At 42.4% G+C, this 25,854-nt stretch overlaps 1 protein-coding gene across 4 annotated transcripts in view; it reads right to left on the bottom strand.

Annotated features, from left to right (window-relative positions):
- Positions 1–25,854, bottom strand: part of LOC144110546 (phospholipid-transporting ATPase ABCA1-like) — an 80,616-nt gene that overhangs the window by 31,380 nt on the left and 23,382 nt on the right. For all 4 annotated transcript variants that reach the window (XM_077643556.1, XM_077643558.1, XM_077643557.1 and 1 more), the window contains exons 6-27: positions 23,341–23,474; positions 22,233–22,433; positions 21,394–21,483; positions 19,467–19,743; positions 18,778–18,917; positions 18,469–18,591; positions 17,656–17,838; positions 16,683–16,894; positions 15,936–16,112; positions 15,016–15,238; positions 14,257–14,478; positions 12,117–12,321; positions 10,870–10,995; positions 9,756–9,936; positions 9,099–9,230; positions 7,505–7,644; positions 6,431–6,568; positions 5,347–5,567; positions 4,254–4,344; positions 3,402–3,601; positions 2,308–2,365; positions 1,348–1,488 (exon numbers count right to left, since the gene is read on the bottom strand). In XM_077643556.1, coding sequence (XP_077499682.1) covers positions 1,348–1,488; positions 2,308–2,365; positions 3,402–3,601; positions 4,254–4,344; positions 5,347–5,567; positions 6,431–6,568; positions 7,505–7,644; positions 9,099–9,230; positions 9,756–9,936; positions 10,870–10,995; positions 12,117–12,321; positions 14,257–14,478; positions 15,016–15,238; positions 15,936–16,112; positions 16,683–16,894; positions 17,656–17,838; positions 18,469–18,591; positions 18,778–18,917; positions 19,467–19,743; positions 21,394–21,483; positions 22,233–22,433; positions 23,341–23,474 — 3,615 coding nt within the window. The remainder of the gene's footprint in view (positions 1–1,347; positions 1,489–2,307; positions 2,366–3,401; positions 3,602–4,253; positions 4,345–5,346; positions 5,568–6,430; positions 6,569–7,504; positions 7,645–9,098; positions 9,231–9,755; positions 9,937–10,869; positions 10,996–12,116; positions 12,322–14,256; positions 14,479–15,015; positions 15,239–15,935; positions 16,113–16,682; positions 16,895–17,655; positions 17,839–18,468; positions 18,592–18,777; positions 18,918–19,466; positions 19,744–21,393; positions 21,484–22,232; positions 22,434–23,340; positions 23,475–25,854) is intronic.

Here is a 25,854-nt window from a genome sequence, read left to right as displayed (position 1 = left end):
CTGGGCCATTAGATAATTAAGGAGAAAGCATGAAATTGAGTTCTTTATGTCAGCATGTTCTCGCAGCCTCATTCTGCACAATAAAGCTAGACTTGTTCTCTTTTCTAGATGCCCAGCACTTATGGAAATCAAAGTTAAACTCCAGTATCCACATTTACATGAGAACGTTTCTTACAAAAGTAACTTTAAAAGTCTACTGCACATGTACATTTAAAAGCCGAGAGCTTTATTGCACTCCTCAGCATCTCAGGATTCATATGCAGAAAACAGAATTCTTCTGCTGTCCATTATGAAATGCCAAAGAGATTAGAGAGAGCAAGCGCGGAAAAAATGAAAGCCAAAAAAATCAACTATGCAGTTTAATTGCTTGTCTGACTCGTTTATTGCCTCGTATGCTTTTTGCTCTTACTCAGAGACACGCAACCAATGGAAGCTCTGTCGTCCCTATTTCTTCTCTTGATGATGATACTAAGATGACAGTGTTCCATAATTCGAAACCCGTGCAATTCAAGAAAGTCGGGACTATCGGAAGCGCGTAATTCACTCAATAATTTCGACGACCACACATTTAAAAAATGCCATTTTTTCAAATTGTACTACATATTTTGCTATAATTTTTCATCATGAGACAGATAAAGACCAGAGGATTGCGGGAAAAATAAATCGAGAAATAAAAAATGTTCACCAAATTGGCCATTTCATCTGCCGCTGCATTGCTCTAAGAGACTGGTACAATGCCTGTCATACCAAAATCATTGGCTTAGAAGTTCACACAGATGCGACATTTAGCGGTGGATTTCATGTAATGCTACACTCGTCCATAATGCTTACCTGCTCCGTCTAAAACTAACCATCAGCACCATCTGTTGTCTATGGTAGCACGAGACAAAGATGAATTTCACAGCATGATGAATAAAGCTCTCTCTGCTGGTGCCAGGGCTTGCTAACTTCCCCACTTTTTAATTTGTGGCAGATGTTTCACCTTTTCAGTAAAAAGTATTGCTACAGTTTATTCTAATATGCAGAGCACATGCATCAACACTTATTTGTGCTCACACAAAGCAGCGTAGTCTAATTTATTTTGGGTGGACTGCACAGGTGACTTCACCAGACATGGCACCAGCCAAAACCCATGACCAAATGCCAGCTCTGTGTGAAGTCTGACAGCAAAAAGAAAGTTGGCAGTCAAGGCGAAAAAAAATCGTTAATGCTTGTCGCCATCTCCAATGCAACAGTGAGCATGAGAAAACGGTAGCTCACCCTGGTATCTGTATAAAAATTTTTTAGCTGTCTTTACTGCACCATACACACACAAACGCATAAAAAAAGAAAGTTCATGGTACATACCGGCATCTTCCGGATCTGGTCTGACTGTCTTTGTAGACGTCCTCAGGGATAAGCACCAAATTCGCAATGCATCCAAGGTCTTTTGGAGCCTCGTCTTTGGCAGTCCATCCACAGATTCAGGGCTCAGGATGGACAGATCGCCTACGGAAGGGTGTCATAGTCATAGGAGGCCATCAAAGTTTCGCTCTAGTTAAGATGATCAGATAGTGGCAGAAATACTCAAGAATCAAACCACATGTTGAGCTCTTCATTTTATCGTCTGTTGCAAAAAAAGCAAAGAATAAAAAAACAGCCTTTCAAGCAGAGAGAGCACTGTCACTGCCAAACTAAATGGTGAATAGAACAAGTACAAAACACAAACAGGCTACATGTTCAATTTATTCTGTTAAAGTGTGAATTCTCTCAAAAACTTGCAAAAGAAATTAACTTCAAGATGCCACGATGAAAATCAAATGGTTGCAAAAACATGTGAATGAAAGAAAAAAACAACAGAAAAACATTGTAATAAAGGCAAAACAACACTTCTGATTCTGAGATTTATATGTTGCAATATCACACCTTACTGTGAAGAACTGTAGAACTGTGACACTTATCACTAGATCAAATAAATCTCTTGTGTGTTTAATCTTTACAACCTTACTACATAGAAAAGCTCCAGTATGAGAACTTTAGTGCAAATATCATTTGATAAGGGTAGGTTTACCAAGGATTTTTTTTAGTGAGCAAAGCCTACCTGCAAATCATGATATTTTAGTGAATTGTTTTGTGGGCCTTTCATATCAAGCTTACCAAGCATAACCAACATTTAAGCTTAACTCTGAGCCAAACCACTTGCAAAATGTTACTCTTTCTTCTACACACTATTATAACATTCTTCTATACCTGCTGAGTTAAAGAGCAGCAGTTGAAAGCTGAAAACGTGAAAATACTACTATAGTGAATAGGCCTCTAAAGCCTTACCTTCACCATTCAGCCGGTTCCTGGCAATACTCTTGCCTTGAGTAACTCGCAGGAAAACCTTCATTAGAGAAAACAAAATTTTAAGTGGCACAAACATTACGAACAATGTGCAACTGCACAATACTCTTGCATGCATAGGTTATATGCAAAAACATAAGTCGTCAGTGATTTTTACCTCGTACATTGTGTACTCCTGCACAAACGTAAAAGCATAGTGGAAAACTTGATGGTGCAAAAAGACAGGACGAGGACAAGAACACAATTACCACAGCGCTATGACATGGGGGCAGAAAGCTGGGCTACTTGGTTACTCTAAATATAATGCTCATCTTCAGCCTTGTCTTTTAGCGGCGGTACCATGTCTTCCTATATTTAAAGCAAACAAGTATACCAGCCATCTCTACCATGTAAGAGCTATGGTAATTGTGCCCCTATCCTAGTCATGTTCTTATGTAATGCAAGTTTTCCAGTACGATCCACCAACTAGCCCAAGCTTAGACACTTGTAGAAAGCTTGCAGCACGAATTTCGCACAAGCTGCACGTAGCATTTGATAGAGGTCACAAAAGTAGATGTGGGGTTCAGTGCAGTCTGGCAAAACTAGTCGTACTGCACAATGAGCAAAACAGCAGATGCATATTTTTCGTACCTCGTTACATGAAACAAAAGTGGAACAGTAGTGTCGTGAGACAGTCCACAACTCATAGTTTTGGCTAATTACAAAAACAAGATTCACAGAATTAGCATATAAGCCCTCTCTTTATCCTAGTCACAGCAACCTGCCAAAGCTAGTCACAGCAAGAGCATAAGCATTCCTACACACAAATGCAATGCTGACCGCCTCTAACCCAACATAGAGATCAGCATGAAAAAAAAAAAATGAAAAAGTGAAACCACCGCACTTGGCACATGCCCATTTATGCTTTGTGAGCACATCTTCTTTGCACTACGCTAATCCTCACGCTTCTTTTCTCACCATACCTTCCTGGCTTGCACGACCTAAACAAACACATATTTTGCGAAAAATAAAAAGGAAAAAGAAAAGAATGATATTGAGGCGACAAAAGCCTGTTTCGCTGTAGAACAATGTCCTACCTCCTCCAGTGTGGTATCCGAGATACCGTAACTGGTGATGCCAAGTTCTGCGAGATTGTCGTCGAGGTCTTTGCACAGGGACACAAAGCAGGGATACGTCTCTGGGCTCGCCGGAAGCCTGTACGACAAGTCAGCTCCCATGTCTGTCGCAAGCTCTGCCTTGGGAATGTGCTTCCGTATGAGTTTGTCAAGGGTTTCAGCTGAAACAGTCGAAGTTGGGAAGGAAAAAAATAAAAAACAGCAGTGGTTAATAAAGGACAAGGCACCTCTGATAATGGATTGACTGGGCACACTGAAATTAAGAGCATGCAAATTTAAATTCCCGCGAAACTCGCCAACATTTAGCATCGTCCGGAGAAATTTAGGACATCCGCTGAAGAAAATAGTTGCGTTTCATTCCCATACCGTAAGCACTGAGTTTCTGCAGTGATACCCAAGATAGAAGCAATGACTGAACTTTTCAATATGAAACAGGCACTTTCATGCTAAGTAGTGTAATTGGTCATAGTCCAACAAGACTACATCGCATTATGAAGCTCTCATTATTTCAGACTAGTTGTTAGTCAAATGTGTCCTATTTCTTTGAGGTTCCCTTATGTGCACTTAATTAGCCTCCGGCATAAAATAACAATCAGTAACAAAGAACTGAACATGATAAACGTAAACGCAATTCCCCTGAAAATGTAACATAATGCACAATAATTTCTTATGGATTTAATGAAACAACGATCATAACAAACTAATATCAGCTCTCTTTGAACTTCGTAATAATGAGGCTTAACAACAGCTAAGGTGCTCTGCTAATTATCAGCATTGCACACTGAGCAAAAACAGGAGTAAAACATAACATACTGGCTTCATCACTGCAGCCACCTGCTGCAAGTGAAGGAGAATCAGTATTCGTCGATGAAACACTGTTTGCTCCATCAGCTAGCTTGTGGGCCTGCAGTGAAATCAGACAAGTCAATACGTAAATGCAAATGTCAAACAGAACGGCAGTAAGATCAGACATCAACTGCAAAGATGATTCCGTACGTACATCAGACAAAATATTCTTGACAGGTAAGCACTACTGGAGCACCGGGCCATACTAAAGATATCAGAGAATATCGCACAACATGCAAGTGGTATGCATGTCCTATTTATTCAGTTATAGGTCAATCTCAGAGAACGTCACCTTCTGAAGTTAGAAAGAAAATTTGAAAATTTCCCAAGAGAGCCATAAAAAAAGACACAAAAAGAAAAATCACCTTACGCGGTGGCTGAGTGGCTATGATGTTAGTCTGCCAAGACCAAGGATGTGAGATCAAATCCCAGCCGCAGCTGCCGCATTTTGATAAGAGGCGAAACACAAGGGACACCCATGTGCTGGGCGATGTCAGAACATGTTGAGAGCCCCAGGTGGTAGAAATTAATCCGAAGGCCTCCACTACAGCATCTCTTACAGCCCATGTGTTCATTTGGGAAGTTAAACCTAACACATAATACCATCAAACAGAAGGATCAAGTGCTCTCTTAGTTATTTTCTTAAGACCTCAATCCAGAATGGTTCTTTAGAATTTTTCTGAAACACTACAGTTGCCAAAATTTAACTGTGTGCTTCGAATTGCAGGTCAAGCACTTAAATTAAGTCAGTCTGCACAACTTTTTCAGGAAAACAAATAGAATGCTGAGAGTATCAAACTTGCACAGAGATTTTAGAGGGCATCTGTAGAAGAAATTTTGACAGATTTCTCAGCATATACAGTAGTATTATTGTTTGTAAGAATAGAACATTTGACTTCACTAGATAAAATCTGCAAATTATAAATCAATACAATTTACCATTTGCAAGAGATTTACACACTGCTGCCTCCTTTACATCTAGTGTCGTCAACTGCCCGAATAAAAACAACACTAACAGCCCACGAACACACCATTCTCTTGAACTAGTTGTACTACTTACCACATCCCTACAAGCAGATGCTGTGGGGGATGGTCGATTCTTGAGCGATCTGCTGCGACGTGCTGGCCGTACGAGAGTAAGGTAGTAGCCGCTGCCAAATCGTGTCTTGAGGAACAAAGATGAACCACAGCAACGCAGGCGGCCCTCATTGATGACTGCAATGCGGTCACCCAGCAAGTCTGCCTCATCCATGTGGTGTGTGGTCATGATGACCGTGCGACCTGAAAATCCAACCACTCTTCAATGCAACTTGCAAAAATGCTGCAAATGCAGTCCTCGTACTGCTTGCATAGCAAATGGGCATCACTAGGACAAGCAACTTTAGACTAGGTGCACGGTCATCTTGCTCTGATGCCAGACTTTGTTCTGTGAGTCTGATGATGTTGTTTTGCCTCCCAAAGCTAACAAACAAACTTCTCAGTGTGAGCTTTCTTCGAAAGCTTGGTTAGCATGCAAATAAACAGTACGTTCAGCAAGCCATACTGTCCAAACAAGCAAATAGACTGAGGTAGTTAAGATTAGTGGCACAAAATGTATTCCAGAATAATGCAGCAGCACTTATTTCTACACATGAACTGCTGAGATACAAAAAGTGTTTGCATCACTAATTTCAGCAAAAATTTTTATTCATGAACCAGTCATAGTCCTGCAGCAACAAAGCACAATTTTCAATTAGCCCTCAAGAACTGTGCGTAACACTGCAAGCTCACCACCTTCATTGAAGTTTACTCTTTAGAATTTTTTCAGTCCACTTGCAGTAGCGTCTGCTGAAGATTTGTCACTTTTTATGCTCAACAGCTTAGTCAAACCTTAATGCTAAAACACTACCTTCTTTATCAGTTGTGTGCCCATAATAATTACTGTGAAGTTCTAAGCAGCCAGTAAAGATATAGAAACAACCCAGCTGAGAAGTTCCTTTTATTTTTATTTGTTAACTTGCGTCACCTTCTGTTGACAGTTTTACTGACACATCACACACAACTAGCTGATGCTACACTATCATCTGGTGAAAACTTTTTGTCTGAGCATTCATGGTAGACAGATTCCAAAAGTTAGCAGAAAGATGGCAGCAACCAAGACAGACCTTGCTTGTACTTGAGCATAAGATCCCAGATTGCTCGACGTGCGTAAGGGTCCACACCAGCCGTTGGCTCATCGAGGATCACTGTTCGACTCCCACCCACAAAAGCAATGGCCACCGAAAGCTTGCGTTGCATACCACCTAAATGTTTTGGAAAGATAGAAAGAAAACGAGGAAAAATACTATGTTACTTGATACACAGTCCTACTTCGTCATCCTCATGATAATACAAAAAGAGATTTAAGTAACTTGGTGCATATAGTACAAGCAACACCCCAGAATAGAGCACGTTCATAGCATAATTGCAATTACTGCTCTGTGTGTGGCTGTACAAATACAGCCAGATGACAATAACTCGAAGTAGCTGAAAATTTGTTCAAACTGTGCAAATCTTAAGTCAACAATGTTCCCATGCCGATGGTAGCAAAACATCAGTTTGCATAAACCGGGTGTTTGAATTTGAATTAACAACACTGTCTGCTTCCTACAAGGTACTTACAAAGGTAAAGCAAAGCTGTGAAGTTTCCCGATTGGGACATCCAAAGCATAAAAGTTACAGTGCAATGAAATAATTTTTATCCAAAGTAGCATTTCAGATTAAAAGTTGCCAAAACGTGGAATAACGTGGAATTTAATGTGGCAATGAATTACAATATCACAACACTGCCTTCTTGCATGCGAAGTCTTAATGGCTCACTGCTTCAATCTAGTTATATGTGCCAAGTGTAGTGAGTATGAACAGAGAATGCGATAAAACATATTCCTACAATGAAAAGCATAACCTGCCAGGTGGCCACATGGCTATATTATATTAAATAAAATGATAACCGCAAAGACCAAGTGACATAATTTTTCCATTTCACTATTCCTTGGACACCAAACAATTTTGAAAGTTACTACCTCTTTGTACATAACCACCAATTGTAAGTTCCATCAACAAATGGTACGAATGTGCTATGATATGATCAACACAGCTCACAACCGAATGTAATACAAGCGATGTAAAGAAAAGAATAGCAAGCATGAGAATAGCTATAACTTTGGTGCAAGTTTGCAGTCCAGCCGTGCCTGACTTACCTGAAAGATTGCACGAGTATTCATCTTTCTTGTGAACAAGAGCTAGGTCACGCACAAACGATTCAACTTCTGTTCCAACTACATCTGTGCCGAGTCCTTTCAGCCGAGCATAAAACCACAGGTGCTCTGCAACCGTCAAGCTGTAACAAAACAGAATAAAGAACATTTGTAGTCAAACTTGCAACACAGCACAGAATCTGCTCTGCCATTAACAATAGCACAAAAGTAAAAAAAAGAAAATAAAAAGCCCATAAAAACATACTCCAGACTGCGTCTGTTTCATAAATTCTATCATCATCCACATCTCAACTCCATTATCAGCCCCGCACATCGCATCTCTAATCGCACAAACCACAGGAAGGCAGTCTACCCTCCCCCTGCCCGCACTTCTGTGCATCTGTCAACATTTTTCGTTCATACAGCAAGGGACTGGAATGACCTGCCAAACGCCATCGTTGATCAGATCGACTCATCGTCATTCAGATCATCCATAGAAAAAATGTACTGCTGAAATTCCACCCCCTCATGTAATACCCCTTCAATGGGGCCTTTGAGGTACTAATAAATAAATAATAAATAAACTACTACTCGATTCCGACATGCTAAATATACAGGTCCCTACAATTTTAACAGAAACAAAGTTCAAAGTTTGAGCAATCAATTAATGATTACTATGTAATTATTGTGTGGAATACTCACTTTTTCCTGTTTTGCAACTAGCTTGCCTCTTGGCATACAAATAACATCCAAAAGTCATTTTTAACATTAGAAGAGAAATAACCCAAAAATTTGTCTTTTTGTGCATGTTAGTTGTTCCCTTTTGTACTGAAAGGACCTGCACTAGTGACAATGACGTTATAAACGAGCAGCCCAGCCCAGAGTTCAATTCACTTCAGACTAATGGGATTTTGAATGATCAGGGCGCATACAAGGTTCAATGCGCAGCACACGGAACTGGAGCAGATTTTTTACTCAATTAGGGGCGCGATTCTTTTTGAAAGAGGTGTCGCTGCCAGTTTATTTCATCTTCACCAGTACATTTTTTGCAGACTAAGAAAAAAGTAGAAAATGTTGCCCTCCATAAAGGATTATGGGCCACCGCAGGGTCACTGACCGAACCCTGCATTTTTGTTTTTGTTTTTGAGGCCTCTCTCTTAGTACTGCTGGTGGACTGGAAGCAGGTATTAAGGCGTGTTCAATGCAATAAGAGTATTCCAACCTATGCAGTATGTGCATGGCACCCCTATGCTGAACAAATCACATGGCAAAATACTTCATCTTTCACTGCTTCTTCAGCAATTATCTGTGATGTGCATGCTCATGAACACATTTTCAAACCTTTACCCTGAGGCAAAGATACCTGCCAATGATGGCATATTATTTCTGTAGTATATTTGATGCAACAACTGACATTCTTATGACATGAAAATATTGGGCAAGGTTTTAAAAAATTCATAGAGATCTTAAGGAAGTTGTCTTGCCAAGACAAAGGCCACCATAAATCTAGCTGCTATGCAAGGCAGAAGCTTCTTCACTCTTTCCCCTCTCTACAAAAGAATTCTCGTCAGATCAAAAACCAAGAAAGTAACATTACTTGTCGAAGAGTACGTTGTATTGGGGACAAGTGCCGAGGCTTTCACGAATGATGTCCATCTCAAGCCTGATGTCTCTGCCATATATTTCAGCCGTACCCTGAGTCGGAGGGTACAAACCTGTGAGAATAGAACTGAGAAACAAAAAGTGAAGAAGAAATTAAGATATAAATTCAGGCTGCATAACCTATGCACCAACCTGAGTTGAACAGTTGCGAAAGCTACCAGAATTTTACCTTCAAGCAAGTCAGAACTCTCAAATTGCAGAGCACAGACTCAGCTTCTGAATTTTCACTTTTGTGGCTTACAGAGCAAAATTTATTTTTGCACTTCATGAGTTGGAAAAACTAGCGGCATAAGGTTAACTAGCCATACCTAAAAATTTTAGCAGCACGCCACAACTTTGTGCAGACAGCTTCAGTCTTTGTCCTCAAAAGCAGGTACATAGCCAACCAACCAAAGCAAAGAAAAAATACATGCTACAAAACAGCACACTAAATTCTTTTATCATCAACACGCAACATCCAACAGCCAGTCTTCACTGCTCAGAACACAATGTATGAACTTTATTCGGTCTGTTTCACGGAAGAATCGGTTGGATCACCCTGCACGGTTTTTGCAGGCGAAAGTGGTGGGACTTTATAGGAGCTAGCACTCACATGGTGGTTGTCTTGCCGGCACCATTATGACCAAGGAAGGATGTGATCTGCCCCTCATAGAAGTTGAGGCTCAGTTCGTTGACGGCCGCCCGGTCCGCACCGGCGTAAACTTTGGTCAGTTTGAGAATGCGCACGCCCAGTGGGAGATTGTGGGGCTCTTCTTCCATGTCTTCTGTTTTTCCTGAGGTCATGTGAATTCAGGAAAAACAAATTAAAAAGAACTTACTTTATTCATCTATTTAACACTGGTTCTGAAAAGTTCCTAATTTGCACCAGTGCCATAGACTGCTCCACAGTTTCCTCAATGCCATTTAATGCATCCATCTCAGTTCATATTTTTTTTTATTTCTTTAAGCACATTGCACTAACCTCAAAGAAGAGGCTACTGCAGGCGTTGGGTCACAAGACACATAATTCACAGCGTCTGTTCACAAAAGAAAGTCTCACGGAAAAAAAAAAAACCAAACACTGTACAACTACAGCTAGTTGCAAAAATAAGAACATACAATGGGCATAAAAAGTTGTAACTAACACACGATGCCCCAGTGATGGTGACACTTACCAGGTGGGAAATAGCTAATGAAACAATTAATTTTTCCAGCAGTATATAGCACTCTAGGTTAAATGCGAAACTAGGATGCATGCAACAGAGGCATGCTGTATGCACCTTTTCAGTTAATTCCTACAATGACCTTTTTCTTTCATTTTCATTCAAATGCATCATGAAACACAATGTTGTGTGCAGTAGCGTTCATTGTACTACTAAGACATCTTGTTAATTCAACAGCCAGTTTATATGAGCTGAAACCTAGGGCTCATCAACATGAACTGTATAATAAAGACCTGCCTTGACTTAAGCTCTGCAAAATTCAAACAAACTTTCAGTCCTGTTTGAATTTAAATCATCTCGAGTCAACTGCATCAGTACTGGCCTTTCCCTCAGGCAGGTGTTTGACTTTTGCTTGCGTTTCTGTGGGTTTCTGCAGTGACTTTTAATGGATGCATTGCTTGCAACACCACCATCTAAACTGATGCGCCATTTAGTCAGTGAGGCAACAGCAGTATTATAAAAGAATTGCTAGTGAAAACAGGTAGAGAAAGAGACAAGACCTACCGTTCAAGCTGGCAGTTCCGTTGCAGGATTCCCAGGCTGATTTTCTGGGGCTGTCAAGCTGTGAGGCACCGCACCAGTAGGACTTTGTGACAAAGAAGTACCACGGCTTTGGCACGCCATACTGACCTGCAGAGTGCCACGAAGTGAGGACCAAATTTACTAAGGCTTTGACCTGGCTTTGATGAGGCAGGGCTACTTGGTTGTTTGTTCATGTTATCTTTGTGTCCACTGCCACCATAGCATGGCTACTTATACAATGAAGAAGTGATTGTTTCAAACCAAGCAACCTGAGCATAGCATGAGGAAATAAAGAGCAAAAGAGACAAGTAGAAATACTAGATCTTTCATCTGTCAGACTGACAGGCAGAATGCTAACAGAGGGGTCACTGTACCTTGAAAAGTCACACAATTGGTCAGATTTCATGCGAGCATTTCTCATGGTTATCATGAGAAGCGCTAACATGAGAAGTGTTTCTGTGAGAAGAAAAGCAAAAGACAAAAGCCTGCTATGCTATGGTGTTTTGCTTAAGCATAGCAAGCTTTTATCTGTTTTGCTTTTATTCCACTGTGCCATTTTCACATAAATCTTCGCATGCATATTAAATTTCAATAAAGAAGGATGGATAGCTGTGCAATCCGGTAGTAGTTCACTGTTGGTGGCACACTGTGAAACAGACGAAGGACAAAGGTAGAAGAAAACATGGATGAATGCACCTTGTCCTTCGTCTGCTTCGCACTGCACCATCCACAATCAAAATTTCAGTGGGTCGGTGCTTCGGGTTTCTTTTTCAGTCCTCTGTGGGTTCAGGGCGTAAAGTTCCCCTGTACTTATGGGGTAGGGCTCCTGTGATTCATGTTACATATATATGCACAGAGACACATGCACACACACAAAGACATGCATACACACACATGGCAATACCCAGCACTTCACCACTCAGTGTTCAATAAATTCTCTTATGGTGTAACAATGCTGAGAGTAAAATGTAACAATGCTGTAAGCAAAAAGCAAGGTGTCCTTAACTAGCCCCGTGAATCTGTTTAACTAAACTTGCGATAACTATTGATAGAAAATTCTCTTTCGCTTCAGTACTGCATATGTTATGTTTGTTAAAGAATTTATCTCCCCTGTGGCTTTTGAGTCCTGTGCATACCCCTTCTGTTAGAGTGCTGTCTGGTGCTTTACAATGCACCAACAGGCACCAGCTAACCACCAAACTTTTTACTGAACTCTAGCCCCTGCTCACCAGGAAAGACGGCCTCGATGTACCATGCGAGCACAAAGTAGAGCACGGCGTCCAGCAGCAACAGGCCCATGATGTGTGCGATGGAGAAAGTGTCCGGAGGCAGTCCGCCCTTGAGTAAGTTGTGCCAGTGCACCCCGACACCTTCTTCCTCGAAGTGGGCAAAGTAGCTGCAGCCCAGCCCAAAGGCTACATTGGGCACCAGGCTCTGAGAAGGCACAACAAAAACAGGTGTGATACAAATATTAGAGGACCCATGGTGATGAGTAACCATCATCACTATCGTCATGAGCCTAAGTATGTCCACTGCGGGACATAAACCTTTTCAATTGACCCCCTCCTCCCAATTAACCCTGTCCAGTGCAAGTTGCGACCGTCTCATACCAGCAAACTTCTGAATCTCATCCAGCTGCCTGACTTTCTGGCACCCCCTGCTATGCTTGCCCAACTTCTCTTTTCAATCTCAGCTAGGATGTTATTTGCTGAGTGGTGTGCACTGTTACAGCAGTGCTGTTACACTGCACAAGAATACTGGTCTACTTTTCAGCACACAAATAGAACAAGTCAACAGAACAGTATTCTATTCTTGCTCTATTCCATTTCATTTGAATAGAATAGAGCATGAGTCCATTCAGATGAAACAGAGATAATAGTTGCTACTTCACCAATGCTTTATTTAATCAAGAAACACGCTCCCTCCATGTTTTGACAAGACAACTGCAGTTCAGCAATGCCGCAAATGACAAAAATGAAAAGAACACAATTTCATGCTCCGTTGAAATTGTGCAAAGGCAAAATATATGTACTGAATTCCTGGTTAATCCATAGAGGATGTCTTCCACCAATGCGTTGGTTCAGAAGTGAGTTTGCGCAGGATTAACAGAAGCCGATGGGAATCACACTGTCAAGTTTTGTTTATTTCGTCTGATGCTGGTGACATTCAGTGTCAGCAGTGCATTGACATAAAGCGTTCATTAATCTGGTAGCAGAGACAATGTGATTTCACTACAAGGTTTGATATACAAGACAGCACCAGAGAGTCAGTGCAGATGGTTATCAACAAGTAGATTAAAAAAGGCAAAAAAAAAATGCAACCCTTTAAGCATAAAATTTTATTAAAGTGCTAACCCAGCATGGGCGACCAAAAGCTGTAGTGTAGCAGGACTGCTATTGAAAACAGAGTGTCTCAAAACTAACTCGAAGGAACAGAAGCATCACCATCTGTGCAAGTTTCTTGAAGAGCACATCATACACCTTGGGAATGCTGGGAGGTGCAGCTTTGGAGTGGGCTGGGCATAAAACATGGGTTTGGCTTTTACAAGCTCCACAGTTGTCTGTACTGTGCACAGATTACCGTATTTACTTGCGTAATGAACCCACTCGCATAATGAACCCCCTGCCCAATTTTGCTGCTGACAATTTACCTTTTTTTTTAACCTCGCACAAGCGACGCGCACCTGACCATCTGAGCCAGTGTTCAGCACATTTGCTTTATCTCACCGTGATAGGCCATCCCCATTGACGATCACAAAATCATCAAACTGCGCCATGATACAGCAAACAGCTTTTGAAGCGAATGACGCTAAACACCAGCGACACACGGATGTCAGTGGAGAGGGGACACAACTTGTTGATCGTGCGCTTTTGTCGATGGATGTTGTTGATGGATGGACAGATGGACGAGCAGGCAGACAAGCAAATGAGAAGGCAGGTGGGCAGGCGGAGGCATGATATGAAATTTTGAGTCTCACAAAAAATTGTCAAATTCTTTTTTTCCCGCAATAAACCATTGCCCCAAATTGATGTAAGCTTTTCTGAAAAAAAATTGGAATTATTACGAAAGTAAATATGGAAAGTGCTTTCAAAAGTACATTTTTCAGTTCTTCATCAAATTTGCTGCAAGCAAGTCTGAGGTTCGGCACGTATCAAGACTAGCAAAGCATTTCCTCGAGGTATGCCCAGAAAAGAGTTGTACTCTAAGAACAGAACCCAAGCTTTTGACTAATTACTGCCCATACCAAGTACAAAAGTCGCACTCCCTGGCATTCCTGCAGTGAATGAAAGACCAGGGCCCCTCTTTTCACTCAAGTAACCTCGAAAAACTTTATGGTCGAAAAATGAGCAGGGAAAGAGGTACACTTACAATGGCACTCTTGTGGTGTATGTTGAGGTGGTCCTTCCACTGCTTGACGAAAGGGTAAGGCAGGTAGCAGGTGAAGAAGAGAATCCCACCTGCAGCAGCCGCAATGTTGGCCCGCGAGAAAAGGGCGGCCACGAGAAAGGCCTTGCACACAATGGATGCTCCGAAACAGGCCAGGAACACAAAGATCACCCCTGGGTCCGAGTGGTCCAGTACTTGACCAAACTGCACAGTGTGGAGGCAGTGAAGATTATCAGCTGATACGAGCTCATTTAAGAACAATCGACGAGTAGCCTGAAAACATATTGGGAGCACACTTTACTAACTCACAGGACAGTCCGCAAACAGACAGAGATAATATATTTGGAGTTGACAGGCCATCAATCAATGTGCAATGAGCTCACTGGCCAAGAATTCCCATGCTTTGAGCCCAGAGGCTTTGAATCTGTGAGCTGAGAGTCCATAGTCCACTCTGAATAGATGAGGTATGAATTTACAGGGTATGCACTTATACAACCCTTAAGCTAGGAGTGTTGAACCATAGAATGAACATTTCAGCTTTGAGTCAGCAGCTATAAAACCATCCCCAGATCTTCAGGCTGTCATACAGAAACCTCTATACACATGGATCTCTGCCTTTATATAAGATAAAATGAGCCAGCTGATGAATCCAGTGATAAACTCCATCCTAACAACTGTACTACTACGATAAGAAATCAAAGCATGCTGAAAAGATTCAAAGCAGTGAAACTGCATATGCACCTTAAGGATGCAAGTGAGGAGGAGTGAAGAGAGGAGCATGAAGCCGAAGGCGTCGATGAACCAGGAGAGCCACAGGACACCGCTGCCCAGGCCCATGACACGCATCACCTCCTTGAGGCGCAGTTCTTTCTCCCGGACAATGCTCTTGATGAGCATCGCAAATGAGTACACCCACGAGAGCACCATGAACATGGGGAAGGACTCAGCTATCGTCACTATGAACCTGCATTTAAAGGGACAGACAAAGTACACAACACAAGAGATCAGATGAACAGGTCACGGTGAGAACAATGTCAGACAACTCGGAACGGTTACAGAGAGAGCAAGATGACTCCGAGCCATGTGCTTGGAAACACAGAAATTCTGTACAAGAAGGTGATTGTTTCCAGCTTATTAAAGACATTTTTGTCATGCTGCTATTAGATTGGTGAGGCTGCTTACACACCCAAAGTTACTCATCTACAGATGCACATGACACCAGTGCTGATACGGAATGCCATATGTTGAAGCCTCAAACTTTGAACCACATACATCAGGTGACTTGTGACGCTTCTGATGTAAGCGTTGGTGTAAAGGCAAAAGTATGCACAAAACTGAATCCTCAACTCTGAAGCTGCTAGCAAAGCTTTTGCCTGCTGACATGCATTGCTCACTGCCAGTTCATATGCTGTATCTTCTTGAGCTGAAGACACTTCTAAGCTACGTGGAGTAATCTTGAGTTGTTCAACTGTACAGTTGAGAAACATATAGAATGAGCAAAAACAATGCGCTATGTATCACATCAAAAAATATACTGGACACAAGAAGCACATACTGACACTGCACATTTTTGGCTCTAAGTGTCTAACAGATATGCACAAAAAGATTTGTTAAATAAAAAATAATGTGTTTCTACGATCACAAACAATGAGCTGACTCACTGATCAAAGATGTAACAGGGGTATGGAAACTGCTGTAAGTAGACTCCAGTTGTCCTTTCCCAGCCAGTCTGCAGTGCAATAATGGAGTGCTCCACAAGGTCTTGTAAGTACGCAAAGCCAAAGGTCAGGTACTTGAGATCAATGGTCGGGCGACGGCGCGGGCCAGGGCGAAAAAATCTGCAAGAAACAAAAAACAAAAGGCAGTCATACTCATGCGAGCTAGTCTGGTGGTCTCATGGAATGATGTCTGTAGAAGAGCCATTACAACACAAGAATATGAATAAATGGAGTAAGCATAAACTACATTGCCATGTAATTTAATATTATGCCCAGCACTGTGCTGCAGTTTTAGTACTTTATAACGCACCTGTTTTAGCACCAGCTTGAAGAAATGAAAATAAAATATGGATGCACTGAAGTTGTTTAAAAAAAAAAAGCACAATTTAATCCCAGTGATTGCACTTCGGAGGCACTGTATAGCTTTCTTGTATTTTTGCTCCAACTAAAGAACAATGATTAACCAAACTGGTACCTTCACCTGAAATGAATTCCAGAAGAACAAGTACAATCAATTTAACTCAATTTAAAATTGTTTTTCAAGTTCAAGTGTGAAACTACACAAATGCAATACTCCACACCTCGCAGCAAGGCCACAATGCCTCACATAAGCCCTTCTGTGTGAACAAAAGAAATCTGGCTCACAGACACCGGCATTCAAACCACCGTATTTAGAAACCACAAATTTACCTGTCCTCGATCTTTTTTGTCGAGTCCACTTTGCGGGCGTCCATGCGGATCTTGTAGCGTATGAAAGGCGGCAGCACGTCAGTGTCCCGCAAGCCTTTCATACCAGCAAACACCAGCGCTGCCCAGAGCTTGTTCTCCCTCATCAACGTCAGGCCACGAGGCATCAACGCTTCCTCCGAAGGGAAGCCCTCAAATCGGTCCATTTCAAAACACTGAAGATGAAAACAGAAAGGGAATGGGAAATGGGGGATTTCGGACAGCATGTTTAGAAGCTTTTCCTCTTGTAATTTTGCAGTTCCTAGCTCTACTCAGATAACTTCTAGCTCGTGTGCTATAAATTCCAGTCAAGGCCTCAGGAAAATGCCAATGACTCTGAAAGGTCTACTACTTAAAAAAAAAAAAAGTGATGAAAGATGAAAGCAGACCGTCTTCCCGAGACCTGTATCCTCACAAGCCTGAACCACAGCGGCACTAAAGCAGGTATCGATATGTGGAATAAAAAAATATACTCTCAATGTCTCCCTAATATGGCAGTTGGAAAAGTATTCACTTAATATCTATATTAACCAGGTACATGTTAATTCAAGCAACTCAAGTACCCAAAAAACTAAAAAAAAAACAGTGAAGGAAGAAAAACTCCACATCTCACTGACAGCTTGGCAACGCATAGTCAGATACAAAATACCAAGATGCCTGGATGAGTCCATACTCTCCTGAAAAACATGCTTTGGTGCCTAGATAATCTGGCTACATAGGCATACTTACAGTGGCAAAGCCCTTCAATCAGAGGAAAAAGAAATTCTGCTAGCTATCTCAAATTGACTGTACTGAGTACCAGCACATTCAGGAACCAAGCACGGTAGGAGAGGCCTAAGTTCTAATGAAGAGGTGTCGTCAACTTCAGAAAAAGAACAGACGCCAGTTGCATATGTAACAATCTAAGATAAGACATGCATAGAAGTGACTGTCTAACCTCGAAGACGTGGTACACCTCCCGAGCCACCCTGTTGATCCTCTCGACGCGGCCGTCCCAGTCGGACAGTAGCCAGTCAAGCACGCCTTGAACTTGGGTGGCATTTGGGACTTGTGCCACGCTCTCTCCAGCTTTCTCGCCAGCTATGAGGAATGCCTCAAGGCCCTCGGATTTGGATAGCCTCTGCGATAATTGTGCAAAAGACATAGATGGGCTCAAGAAGTAAAAGAGTTGGCAGAGCAGGCACAGCACATCCAAATTAGAGTAGCTGATAGAGTAGCTGAACTGGCTAGCAATCAAAGAGCAAGAAAAGCCATTCAAGTACAAGAAAAGAAGCGAATGCTCATGGAATTTTGAAGAACTAGTATAATGAATCTCTTCAATTTGAACTTATTTAATTTGAACTAGCAGCTGATTAGAACTTAGGCTTTGGCACCATCAAAACTAAATGCATTAAACAGGTTGTTCTTAATTTAGGCTTTCCACAATTCAAACAAATTTTACCTTCCAAGCCTGAATGACTTAAAATCGATTCCTTTCATTTACATGTTACACATGCTGCACACACAGAACTGCTTCGTGGAAATCGCCACAATCACTTCTGCATAGCAAATTCACTCTTTCGTAAAATAGTCACCCTTTCTTTTCTGAAAGTTTTTCTGAAAGTTTGCCTATTGCAATAAGCAATAAAACTACACATCCACTTTAATGCCCCCAGTGACAAGAAAAGGGTAAGTGAGCTTTTCCAACATCTGTTTGCTAGAAGTCAGCAACTTTTGGCGTAGTAAGCCAAGAACCTCAAATATCACTTACCCTAACTTGCTCCAGCTTAGCAGAGTTGTTGCTAATCCAATGAGTCACCTTCGGTGCAATGTCCACTGTCCAGCGCTGAGCCAAATTCTTCAGTCTGTTCAGCGGCTCAAATGTTTCGTTCACCTGTGAAACCACACAGTGATGACCAAGATTACCATATGTCTACCAAATCGGCTTACTGTGTTTGGACTTTCATGCCTCAACAAGTGCCAAATCAGACTTCAGCCAGCTTTAAACAGTGTTGCAAAACAGCATAGGCATCCATTTATGCCTAAATGACATAGCATGAAATCATAAACATTCTCTGACCTTGCGGATGATTTTCTGTGTTGCCGCATTGTTTGGAGCAAAGAGAATCTTGCCACGAACATAAGGCTTCAATTGCCTCCAGAGAAACCGCATCAGCTGGTTGTGTTCGAAACTTTTGAAAACTGCATTGCAGCGTGGGCCTATAAATGAGAAACAGATAGAGAAGCTGGTTTCCGCTCAAATCGAAACAAAACCAAAGAAAGCAAAGGAAACCAAGCTAAAAAGCCAGTGAGAGAAACATCCCTGACAAATCTCAACAGCCACGTTCAAAGCAAATACTAATGCAGGCGATTCTGAAATAGTGCAACATGTATGATCATCCTCTAAAAGAATAATAAATAAACATATCAGCAGTGGAACCAGGCAGTCACTGGGGGCTGAACATCTAGAGCTCTGTAATATGAAGTAGATAGTATCAGCATGCCAACCCTCTCTGCAGGACTCGGCTTCAATTTCTGTATTGGTTCTACAAATGCGATGCGATCATGTTTCTCCTACAGTGCTCCAGGGGGCAGCATCAAAAACATTTCTATTTAAAGAGTGCCTAGCCTTAATGTTCTGTCTACAGTGCACTAGGTAGCAGCACAGAAAAAAAAAAAATAATCTACTAGAAACCATGCGAGCTTCCTTTGCTTGTCAAAATATGCATGGTCTTGACAGCTAAATTTACAATGTGTGCAAGAACTCACTAGTGGTGTTGTCGTAGACATACTCCGAAAGCAGGGCATCTTCATTCTGCTCTTGCAGGTTTCTGTTGACCTGCTCTCGGAACTCCTCAAAGCGCTGGGCTGGCCCGTGCTCTGTGTCCAGGAGCGAGGACGTGTTGCGTCCACAGAGCGACACCTGGACCACCCTGACCAGTGTGCCATCTGGTGATGAGCGCCCCCAGGTGAACAGTGCCGAAAGCTGCCCGATTCGCTCACTGAAGCTCTTGAGCAGCTCTTGAAAGCTGGTAAGTGCCCACACCTGAGGGAGTGGAGACACGACCTCTATCTGTACAGCTGTGCAGGAATAATGCACAACTGTGTAACATATGCACAATTCCCTAATTAACCCATGTGGAATTTATTAACACCTGTTTCATAATACATATACAGAACCATACAAACATCTTTCCCCATGCTAGGCTTTCTGTAACTGTAAAATAAAGATATCTAAATGACAACATCACGCTTCAACATGGAAGGTGAGGATTTTATGACTGTGCTGCATTTGCGTTTCACCTCGAGTCAACTGTGACAAAAAGTTGCACGCCATGGCTGCTGAACAGTGTAGGCTACCACATTGCAGACTCTATAAAACGATAACGGTAGACATGTCTGCAATGTGCCATGTGCAAACCTTTCACACTGTGTTCCCAATGACAAGATAAGCAATAGCTAATCTTTATACCCAGTGTTTCAAAAGGCACTTTCATAAAGTGCTTAAAATAAGGAGTTCAATTTAGAAAGACTTTTCGGGAACAAACTGGAGATTTCGCAGCCATCAAGAAGACAGTGCCACAACAGACACCACAACTAAGCCCACGATGTGCTCAGGAAGCTCAGAGCAAATGCAACATCCACTGATGACGTGTTGCAATGCCTGCATCACCCAAATCAAACTGCCTGTGCTATATACGGTGTCATGAACAATCTTTTCCTTCACCGCTTGGTGCAAGGAAGAGTATAGCCATTGTGAACAGTGCGGTCATTACTTCCGAGAGGGACAAAGCAAAAGAAAGCGCATGCCATGGTACAATCTAGCACGCAGTTCGTACTTGGCACTATTGTCACTGCAATGCGTCATTAGCGGATGTTGGGTTTGCACTGAGCTCCCTGCGTGCCTCATGCAATGTTTCAGTTTTTGATGAGAAAAAAGTGCCAGATTTCCTGGCAATACAGAACTTTACCCAATTAATTTTTCTTAGTTTCAAAAACTGATTTGGCATCTTTTTGTTCGTGGCTTCAAACTCTCCACTAGCACTAACCATGAGACTGTGTTCAGTAATTAAAAATATAATCAGTAAATTTTAGCCAATTAGCTACATATCCAGGACATTATTTATAGTAACTCACATCTACTGCGGCTATAGTAACTCACATCTACTGCGGCTGACGGTTTGTTCCTGAAAAGTTTTTTTTTCTATTTCGAGCTCCCTATTAGAAATGTTTGAAACTGGTCCCTGAAACACCCAGTATATTTAGACAAGATTAGATGTCGCTAATTTTGTAAAACTATAAAATCTCATAGAAACTTTTCCCTCAAAATCTGCTGCTTCAAAATTGAACTTATTTCTTTTCCGTGCATACAGTGTGCTAAAATCTGAAGGTTTGGTCTGAATTCTTCATCAACTTGAAAATCACAGCAGTTTGAAGTATTACTGTAATGCAGATTTCTGTGGTAAACAGCTACATCTGACATCTCAATTTGATGTATATGCTGAACTTGTAATATCCACCACATTGAAAACCAAAGACTGGTTCAAAAGATTCACCTCTGAGGAAGTGGCCGCTTTGAGCAGTGCATTTTATATGCCGAGCGTAAAGGAGAGGAGAGGGAACAGGCTAGGATGGAACTTAATCTCTTCGGAAAGATAGTTTTTGTGAAGAGCGTGCCGCAGAAAGTAGAACATACCTCATTGCGAGCATCTTGAGCAGCCTGAAAAGCTGTCACCCAATCAGCAGTGCTGAAGTTGTGGCCACTCTCTTTCATAACAGACGACACCTGATGACGAGGAAATGACAGTGTGAGATTTGAGACTGCACTCTTCAGCTTGGCAATAAGTCAATGAGAATGCAGCCCTATCAATCAAGGACACACGAAGACACTAGTTTTATCATTATCTAAAGCACCGACACAAGAGACAACAATATTCAGTAAATGGTCTACAGTGAGAAATGAATGCCTAACTATGAAGCCCCATAAAAGAAGCTAATGGTCCTCCCAGATTAAGAATTTTCTACACTTAAAGTGTCTGGCTGAAAAGCCAACAACAGAGAAACTGAACCCATTTGTTGAATCTAGAAACCTGCAAAACTCGATTCTACCGAAGTTTGATTGCAAGGGCATTAACATCATGATGACTAAAATGCATCGAGGTATGAAGCCTTGCATCTATGAGAAAGCCACTGTACAAGTAACCCCTAAAATGAAAGTTTAAAGCATTGTGCATAAACTAACATTAGAAACATTACACCCTGAACTTTAAAAGAACTGTTCTGCACGACATACACACACTATAGTCGTACATACCTCAGAGTTAGTTTGGATGCTTTTGTCTCTCACAGACACTTAAAACATCTGCACTCAAGCAATACACACACGGAACTACTAAAAGAACAAAATCTATGCTGACTTATAAGTGCTGCAGCACCTGACAACATGGATAATCTGGATTAATATCAATGGAGATGAAACTGTACAGATCAGCATTTCTGCGAGCAACTGTGGCACCCTGTGAGCAACGAACCTACCCTGTGCAGCACAGCAGTCCAGTTGAGACTTCTCAGAACCTGAATGGTGAAGGCACGGCTGTCGGACGGGGAAAGTTTGCAGAGGTCTCGCTGTACATGGCGCTGCTCATTGCCTTCTGACGCACCGGCAACAGAGAGCAACTGGGGTGCACCGGGCTTGCAGAAGTAGCTTCGAATGTCATCCTTGCCCCTGTCAAAAATCTGGCAGACAGATGCACACATATTAACATGTGCACTTCTGTGGCCAACACTGCACAGACGAAAAGGCACAGCGACATGCCAAAACAAGCAGGAACGAGAAGAATATGCCTCTACAATCACAATCATTATGATCAGACTGACTATGCCCACTGCAGAACAGAGGCCTCTCCCCTATCTCTCCAATAACAATGTCCTGTACCAGCAGCGGCAGCGTCATCCCAGCAAACTTCCTAATCTCATCTGCCCCCCTAACTTTCTGCAGCTCCCTGCTACACCTGCGTTCTCTTGGTATTCAGTCTGTTGCCCTTAAAGACCATCGGTTATCTTGTCTTCGCATTACCTGCCCTGCCCAAGCCCATTTCTTCTTGATTTCAACCAGGATGTCATTAACATGCATTTGTTCCATGATCTACTCTAACCCTTTCCTGTCTCTCAATTTTACACCTATCAGCTTCCTTTCCATAGCTCGCTGCGCTTTCCTTAACTTAAGTTGAACCGATTTCGTTAGCCTCCAAGTTTTTGCCCTATAGGTCGACATCAGTAAGTTTCCATAGCTCGCTGCGCTTTCCTTAACTTAAGTTGAACCGATTTCGTTAGCCTCCAAGTTTTTGCCCTATAGGTCGACATCAGTAAGATACAGCTGTTATATACTTCTCTATGATTACGCTGCCTCATTAATGCATTTGACCAAGTGTAGCTGCTTGCGCTTTTGAGATTTGTGGTGCAATGAAGAGACTCCACCAGCGCCTGTACAGTCTGTCATTTGATACTCAGTGGTCTAATTATAAAATGAAGTGTAGAAACAAGGAACATCAAGAATATATGTGACAAAAGCAGCGCTGCAGTCCTCCGCTGTGCAATGCTCAAACTTGCAAGGTATTGTGTAAGCATTGCCAGGAAACGTCACCTTTTGCAGAGCCCGCACGCTGACGCTAGATTTGAAGAAGGCAGGGTAGAAGTCCTTGTTGGAAATGTTCAGGTTCTCAAAGCCATTTCTTGTGTTCTCGTCATTCTTCAAGACATCTTCTAAATCAACCCTTCCTGAAAAATAAGATGCAAAAAAAAAATGATGGTCGATTCATGTAGTTAGGCCAAATGCGAATTAAATATGCTAGCAGTTCAATTTTCATCTTGGTTCCAGTGCTCAGATCCAGTGTTCATGGACGGTATTGTTACGTGGCAACCAGCCAAACAATGAGGCGAGATGAACGATGGCAGTGAGATGATTTTTAATGGCGGCTGGCCTAGCGCGAGCGCTCTATACCGCGCCACTGCCAGCGTTGTCATCTTCATGATACTATCTGGGACTGCCGAGCGATCGTCCCGATCGTGAATCGAAGAAGATATCAACGAAGAGATGCGCTCGATGGGGATAGGTTCAGAGAATGGTAAAACAGAAATGGCATGGTGGTGAAGTGCTGGCCACCACGATGAAAGGGATGGGCGAATGAATCCTGGCTCACGAAGCTTCCGGGCCGCAGGTCGCCAGGAGCCGACGGCCGAACCCCTTGGACGCACCGAACGGCAGGGGGGCTGTGTCTTCACTTGTGGGCAGCGTCTCAGGTCGGTCAGGTCATGGAGTCGGGTCACGACAGCGTCGCCATGTCGTCGTGTCTTGTGATCAAGGCGGGGTACGGGGCTGGGGTGAGCGGCAAGGTCAGTTCGGGCTTGGTAGGTTGGGGCAGGGCCGGGCGGCACGGATCAGGAACTCATGGCCGATGACCACGGTTGACGGAGGACACCGAAGCTCCGGAACCAGGATGGGGGACGATACCCCGCACCTCCACCAAATGTTACGTGGCTACCAGCCGAATAATGAGATGAGATGATTGATGGCCGTGAGATGATTTTTAATGGTGGCTGGTCTAGCGCGAGCGTCCGTCCCATGCCACTGCCAGCGTCGTCGTCTTCGTGACAGCATATGCGAAATTGGTCGTCTCCACATTCATAGATCCCTGGGAGTCTTCCTACCACACCTGGGGCAGTGGTGCAGTGGTCAAGCGATGCTCCACTGCCCGTCTATGGCAGGTGCTGTCGTCAGTGGGACTTAGGTCGCTTGGGTTTCGTTGCGATCCAGGTTGCTCTGCACGTGTAGCTTCTCATGCGCTGCCAGATGAGCAGCCTGACACAAAATTGGCTTCAGACAAACAGACAAATGCACAATGGCTGCAGACAATTGCATCTGCTATTCTGTACCCTTGCAGGTCTGTAGTGTACTATCAGCAACGAATGAAATGCAAACATGAAAACTGAGGTGGCAACACAAAAACACCAACATATTGGCTCTTGGAGAGGAAATACTAACGAGGTTGATTAACACTTTTAAAGAACAGTCTTCACGCCTTCGAAGTTAAAATAACCTGAGCTAGTATTGAGCTTCCCTTGGCTACGAGCTTCTCATTTTCCTGTTCGTGTCTCAAATGTCTTGTTCACGTTTCATTTCTTACTGATGGTACAAGTACAGCAAACCCTCATTCTAGTAAAATCAATTAATTTGAAGTTGTTTCAAAGCTTTAAAGAACTTCATCTGAAGTTTGTTACCATCCCGGCAGCAGGCCCAACCTTATGCAATGAGATAAGGCACTGAAAGAGGTACTATATGCGCACCTAATTAAAATGCTGTCATAACGTCAATAATGAACACCTTTTCCCTCAAATATATCACACTCTGTCCAGGGTCTCCGCTTTGCGCAGAGACCGCTCACTAGGAGCTATTATAGTAGTAAGCACAGGTTTTAAGCATTTACACGTTGGCAGAGTGCATTTGTCAAATAAACCAATACAGCTGCTTTGGTGTCGCTCTGCCTGTGCTAAAGTGCTGCTCATGGCAAAAGCTCCTCACCATAACGATATGGCTACATAAACAGGTGCTTACTGTGTACTATTTATGCCTCACAGAACAGAGCCTAAACTAAAAGATTCAGAATGGCACCTGAGTACGTGGCTTACATAACCGTATCAAAATTAATGCCACTCTTTTAAAGGAAAACTGAGGAAGACTTGAAGTTAACCTGTGTAAACAGATTACTGCATTTTAAAGAAAAAGGTGTTACTTCTGCTGAAAATGAGCTTTATAAAATAGAAAAGACCACAAAATGATATACAGGTGCCGCCATCACTGCTTAACCACTTGCTCAAAAGGTCCCACTTGGTCAAGCGGTTCCACTTGCAAGTGGTACCTGTTCTCTGTTCTATAAATCACTTTGATGTGAGCCCGCTTTGAACTTTCACCTGGGCAACATCAATTCAGCTAGTAAACTGCAGTGAATCTAAGGTGTTTTTTGTACAAAAATCCCAGAGGTTAGGCTACACTGCCATGCCTTTCGAAACAGTGATCACAGGGTTGTTTTTGGCATAGAAATCGTGAGTTCGAGCTGAGCAGCGGGAAAATTTTTAAACCCAAATTTCTCAGCAATAAATC

The sequence above is a fragment of the Amblyomma americanum genome, chromosome 11, assembly GCF_052857255.1.
Source record: "Amblyomma americanum isolate KBUSLIRL-KWMA chromosome 11, ASM5285725v1, whole genome shotgun sequence".
Taxonomy (NCBI): Eukaryota; Metazoa; Arthropoda; class Arachnida; order Ixodida; family Ixodidae; genus Amblyomma; species Amblyomma americanum.
The sequence above is the reverse complement of the archived record's forward strand: the minus strand, read 5'-3'. Positions and strand labels throughout refer to the sequence as shown.